The 6,000-nt window shown below is 38.1% G+C and overlaps 1 protein-coding gene across 1 annotated transcript in view; it reads left to right on the forward strand.

Moving 5' to 3' along the window:
- GOLIM4 (golgi integral membrane protein 4) overlaps window positions 1-5,667 on the forward strand; it is a 31,871-nt gene extending 26,204 nt beyond the window's left edge. The window contains exons 12-15 of the mRNA XM_026062094.1: window positions 243-410; window positions 1,147-1,215; window positions 3,328-3,408; window positions 3,748-5,667. Of these exons, the coding sequence (XP_025917879.1) occupies window positions 243-410; window positions 1,147-1,215; window positions 3,328-3,408; window positions 3,748-3,906 (477 nt within the window). The 3' untranslated portion in view covers window positions 3,907-5,667. The remainder of the gene's footprint in view (window positions 1-242; window positions 411-1,146; window positions 1,216-3,327; window positions 3,409-3,747) is intronic.
- Window positions 5,668-6,000: the final 333 nt, after the last annotated feature.

Genomic DNA, 6,000 nt, shown 5'->3' on the forward strand with positions numbered 1-6,000 from the left:
GACTTTTCAGTAGACAGATGTTCACATTAAAGTTCTGTGTTCAGTGCTGAAGTACTTCTTTCAGGATCTGATACTTCTGTACTGACTAGGTTTAGATCTTGTGACCAGTGATGCCTGTAGAGAGGTTTCAGTGGATATTGAGTTGGCCCTAACATAGCTCGTGCTAGGGTAGCTTTCAAGTGAAATGGAATCGAACTGTGAGATAAAAATGTGCATTTAACACTCACTCCTGAAAATTGCAGAAGGCAGCAATGGAAGATGTGAACCCTGCTGATGACCCTAACAATCAGGGAGAAGATGAATTTGAGGAAGCTGAGCAAGAGAGAGAGGAAAATCTACCCGATGAAAATGAAAAGCACAAAGAAAACAGTCAGAAGCAGGGACATCCGGGAATGGAGGAGCACCTAGTGGTCAGTAAAGTGAAAGAAAACATCCGTAGGTGCTCTTTAAGGAAAGTGTAGCACATCTTGATGTGAGAACACCAAACTCTTATTTTAAAGGCCTCTTTTTAAACCATATGAGACATGCGCCATTAAAAGTACAGAATTATTCCCTGTGATACACTACTGTGTCTTAATCATTGACTCTGCTCAGCAAGGTTCTGTAGTCTCATACTTTGGGGTCCCCGTATTTGCCTTCACGCAACCTCATACAAGGGCACTTGTTCATTACAAACCTCCTCTCTTTGCTCAGATCCCATCTATACTGTTCCCATGCTATTAACACTCACTCAACTGCAGACAGTGGTGTCACTTCCCTTCTAATGGCATTCCAGCAAATTCTGCACACTTGAGTTGCATTTAAACTGTAAACTCCTCTAGGCAGAGATAATCTGTATTTTTATGGCATTGGTCTTTAATGGCATGAATATTTCATTGTCTTCCTGCTTAGTATGAAAATCTTGCTTTATTCTGTGAAATGCTTTTATTATAATCATTCTGCTTCTTTTTTTTTAACTTAAAGCAGTTCTAAATTGTGTAGCCAGGCTAACATTAATGCTAATGAACACACTATAATTTCGTAGGCTATTATTGTTACTTTACCTTGGCATAGATTTTAGTTCCAGAACACACAGCTTTAACTGACAGTGTTATAAAATCAATAGGCAAGCATACAGAACTAAATTTTCACATAAACTCTCTGCAGATGGCAGGAAATCCTGACCAGCAAGAAGATAATATGGATGAGCAGTACCAGGAAGAGGGAGAAGAAGAGGTAAGAAAATGGGCATAAGGCATATGTGGACCCAGGTAACATAACAGATCTCCATTAACTTTCAATGTTGGTCTCTTTTATAACTGCAAAATGAACCCAAATTACTCTGTCAACAGTAATTTCTGACTTTATGAAACCTAGGAAGCTTTCGCCACTACTCTGCTGTCCATTGATATAATGTTAATTACACTTTCTAGTGCTACTCATGCTTGTATGGTGCGATCCATTCATCTTCTGTGTAACTGACTATTAATTGTGCASTAATTGAAAAGATTAAGCCATTCACAACTCAAGAAAAAAAACTCTGAAAACCTCAAGCCCTCTGAAAGTCACTGGAAACCTCATTAACTTTGCATCTCTAATCACACACTGCTCTTCTGGGCAAGCTGCTTTCTTGGTCAATTATTTACTCTTTAGCTCTGACTTTGATTTATCTGTGCTCCTTCTAAGCAATCCAAGTTATTTAAGTCCTTACTATTCATGGAATCAAATAGTTGGGAAGCTGTTGGCATACTGCTTTGAACTGAAGGAAGAAGGAGGGGAGAGAGATTTCTTCCTTCGTACGTTGAATGGCATGCTAATCATGCGTGCACTAGCATATGCTGCTCTGCAGTTCTTCAATACATACCTAATCAATTGCTGTTTCCTACTTCATACATAATGATTTACAAAAAGCCATAGAAATGGCTGTTCATTACTGAGTTATGATGAACACTTTGTCAAGATTAGCTGGTGTACTTAGAATTCACCAGTTCAAAATACAGTTATTTAAATCAAACCAGGTCATTAGAAACTAGGAATAGTTTGCCTTTGGCAGGTACCCCTTGGCTTATATGAAATGCACATCAAATTATTTCCTAAAGGACTACAACCAGTATTCTAACCGGAAATACTAAGAATGGGCAGTGATTGAATGAGCAATCAAGAATGAGTTAATTTGTTATAATTAGGAATAGTTTCTTCAGTAGGCCACAATACTATACATTGCTATTGTTCAGATCTTTCCATATATGCCTCAAAGTGATCCAGGTTTGATAGCTGCTGTTCTGCTGGGAGCAATACTGAACCCCTAACACCCCTCTCACAAGCAGCTTTCCTTCCTGTTGGAAGCAATTGCTAAATACACTTTCCTGCTACTGACGGAGGTTAATACGGAAAGAGAGAGAATTTAGCTTTTGCTGCTGCTGTTGAGGAGAATATGATAGCAGCTGGTACGGGGAGGGATTCCTGTCAAAAGTAGCAATCACATCCTCACCATCTGTCACACTGTGGCAGGCGTAGGTGGCAGCATCGCAAATGCTTCCCAACCAGATGAAATGGCTGTCTTCCATGGGGACAAACATAAGGCTTCACGGAAGCATCTTACCCAACTTGCAGGACACCATTTGGGCTATATGTCCAGCATTCACCAACAGAAAATCAAGTTTACTTCTACAAAGCATGCTTCATTCAACTTTGCACCTAAAAATAAAGGGACACTGAAGTGAAGGAAAGGGCTGTTAGGAAAGAAAAGTTTTGGTCTTGACCTATCACATCGAGAAAATAGATCTAGYGTGGATTGCTGTCATCAAGGAGAAGGTTGGAAGAGATTACTCTTCACTCCCCATCCCCACTTGCTCTTCTGTGATTTTTCCAGGATCAGTTGGCAAGATCAGTCATCTGCTGGAAAAATATGGAGGAAGTTACAAATAAATACCTGTATCACATATCCAAACTGAACCATAGTTCTGGGAGTCCACAGTGGGGTGGAAGTGACAGTAATGACTCTGCTGTGTTATGACAATGTCATTATAAAGGACAAGGAGAAAATAATGTTGTATGTCTAAAGTTACAAAATGAAAYAGAAATCTAAATGTGTTAGCTGCTGCTGAGAGAGTTTGTGAAAATTGTAGTTAAAAATTAAATCAGCTCTCAGAGGAAGTGAATTTCCTGGGGTGGTTTTTTTTGCTTGTTTGTTTTCTTTCCCCCTCCACCTTTAACCTCTCCATGCCCTCTCCATCTATTTGCTTGAATCTTCATTTTGTGAAAGTATAGCTGTGAAAATGTGCACRCTTTTGCCCCAGGCTACTTTTTAAAGAAAAGTAAAATGTGCAGAACATCTCTACTTTGTAGATCCAGGAAGATTTGACTGAAGAGAAGAAGAGAGAACTGGAACGCAATGCGGAAGAGCCATATGGTGAAAACGACGAAAATGTAAGTACTGTGTAAACCCACAAACTTAATGACATGACAACACTTAAGACTTAGCACAGCTGTGATCCTGTCACAGTGACATTACATAATGATTGCTGTAGCTTGCTTTTGATCATAGGTCTTAAAACTTCGAACTCCCCATTCCCTTTTGTTCATGCCTCCACCCCCACATTGATTCAGGCTTCCTAAAGGCTGAAAAGTCTCTAACATCTGGAAGGCTTTTCCTGTTTTTCTCCATCAGCTCTAAGAACAGTCACTTATCCTTTTCTTTAACCTCATCTCATCACCACAAAATTAAGAAAACTGTCAGTTGCACTGAATCTCACTTTTTTTTATCAGGCTGATGAAAAAAATAATGGGGGGGCAGATCAAGAGCAAGAATTGCAAGAAGAGAACAACCACAAAGAASTTCGTGAAGACAATTATGAGGAAGAAGAGGAGGAAGAGGATGAAGGTGGAGCTATTGCGGCAAAAACTCGTAGACGAGGGGAGATGTAGTCATCTTCTCTTTTATGGGTCAAATACAGCAGACACATTCCTGGTCTAAACGAACTCTTTTAGGCTATCTAATTCCAAAAAAAGTTTGCCTTTTACACTTTTTACTTTTCTATTAGATGCTCTCATACATTTATATGAATACAATATTTTGATACTCTAGATTAGCRTTTCTTTTATATTAAAACTGTACATGAACAGACATCATATAGGTCTCGCGTTTCATAATTCTGGGAGTGTTTTAAAAGGCCATTTTGGAAAACACTTTCACATTGTCCAAGTCTGACGAAGCAATGTTTGGTCTAACTTCAGATACATTTAGCATCTGAAGGAAGGTATCTAGTGCCTAAACCCAGTCAACATTAGTCACTCGGGGTCTCATTGCCTTCCTTGATACTGCTTGCATGACTAATGGCTGGCCACACTACCTGTCTGAGGCACAGTCTGCAGTGTTTATATAGGCTTATCATTAGGCCCGCAGGTAGTTTCATTAGTTATAATCTCATGAGATTACTTAAATGCTTGAAGATAAGCACATGCCCAGGTATTTCCAGGACCAGGCCTTCATTTTATAGTTGGAGACCAGTTATAAAATATGCAAGTTTTGCAAGCTTTCAAAATGCAGCCAGCTTAACAGCTGTTAATTTCAGCAGCTGTTTATATACAGTTAAATTATGCATTTATTTTAATGAGCATACCTAGGTACTTCAATTACAYGCACTACATAGCAGATAATGTAAATGATGGTATGCTGAGATGATGTGAGCTAGAAAGCAATTTAGACTTGAAGTTCCATTATGCCAAATCTAAACACTACAGCTGTCCCATGAATGAAGACTTACAGGAGGAACAACTTGGTCATCCTAGTTAATATATAAAATATTTGCCCAGACAAGAGTAATTAGTAATCACCTTAGTGACATGTTTTCTGGAGAAGGTTAAGGTGTTTTAAGTGAGTTGACATGATTTGGTGCAGGACATCTTGTACTAAGGCCTTCAGACTTGTAAATAAATAGGAGAAGGTAATCTGGAAGGATTTCTATGATGTCCTCTATTGTGCTTAATGCTGAAAATCAGACTAGAGACAAATTCCCACACAACTTTCTGAACAGCAAGCATCTCTACCACTGCATGCCTACATGTAAAGGGGTAAAAAAAAAACCACCAAAAAACAGGCCTTTGGTAGGCTTCAATGAACATATTCACAGTGCATGAATATATACTATATTTGTATTGGTACAGACCCTAGCTATTTAATATATGTTAAAAGGAGAATGGGAATCTGGATTTCCTAGGCTATGCCCCATTGCTGGAAATGAGGCACACACTAGCTCCCCATGAAAGTGTTTGTTAATATATAAAAGGGGAGGGTTTGGGGATTTTTTCCCTTTTTTAATAATGGTGCATAACAATATTTTTAGTTTAACTTTTTATATGAATGTAATTTAATTTTTTTTTTTACTAACTCAGTTATATTATGTTTTATAGTTGGTTTTCATTCTCTGCAGTTTTCTTGAATGTCCCAAACAGTGCTTATGTTTCATAGGAATATTGTTGTCAGCAAGTATTTTGGGTTTTCAAGTTACCATAAATCAGATTTACCTTATGTATAAAAAAAAAAAAAAGTTTACATGATACTGTAAAATGTATAATATGTACATAATCTTCAGAATACAGTTATTTTGGTAAATCAGCCTGTATTTTTAATGTCACTGTTGTGGTATTTAATTATTTGAGGCATAATAACTTGACTGCAGTCAATAAACTAGAATATAGTTACTATCTTTCATGAGTGTGACAGTTTGTTATACTTCTCCTAATAGTGCATTCATACTTTATTTTCATATGTTTGTACAGCAGAGGCTGCTAGAGAAAGCAAAGGAACTAATAGTCATGGTGGGATTTTCAGTGAAGCGGAGCAGAGTTCTGGCCAACATTTACGATACGGGCTGCTTTAGCATTCTGTAGATACATGGTCTTTAAATCATTCTAGCAACTGGTGTCCTTTTCCATCTGCAGCAATAACGTCTTCTCCTTTTGTGTCAAATGTGGATCTTACCCTTTGCATCAGATATGAAAAAGGAGGGAGAGAGGCCC

The sequence above is a fragment of the Apteryx rowi genome, unplaced genomic scaffold, assembly GCF_003343035.1.
Source record: "Apteryx rowi isolate R43461 unplaced genomic scaffold, aptRow1 scaffold_10, whole genome shotgun sequence".
NCBI lineage: Eukaryota > Metazoa > Chordata > Aves > Apterygiformes > Apterygidae > Apteryx > Apteryx rowi.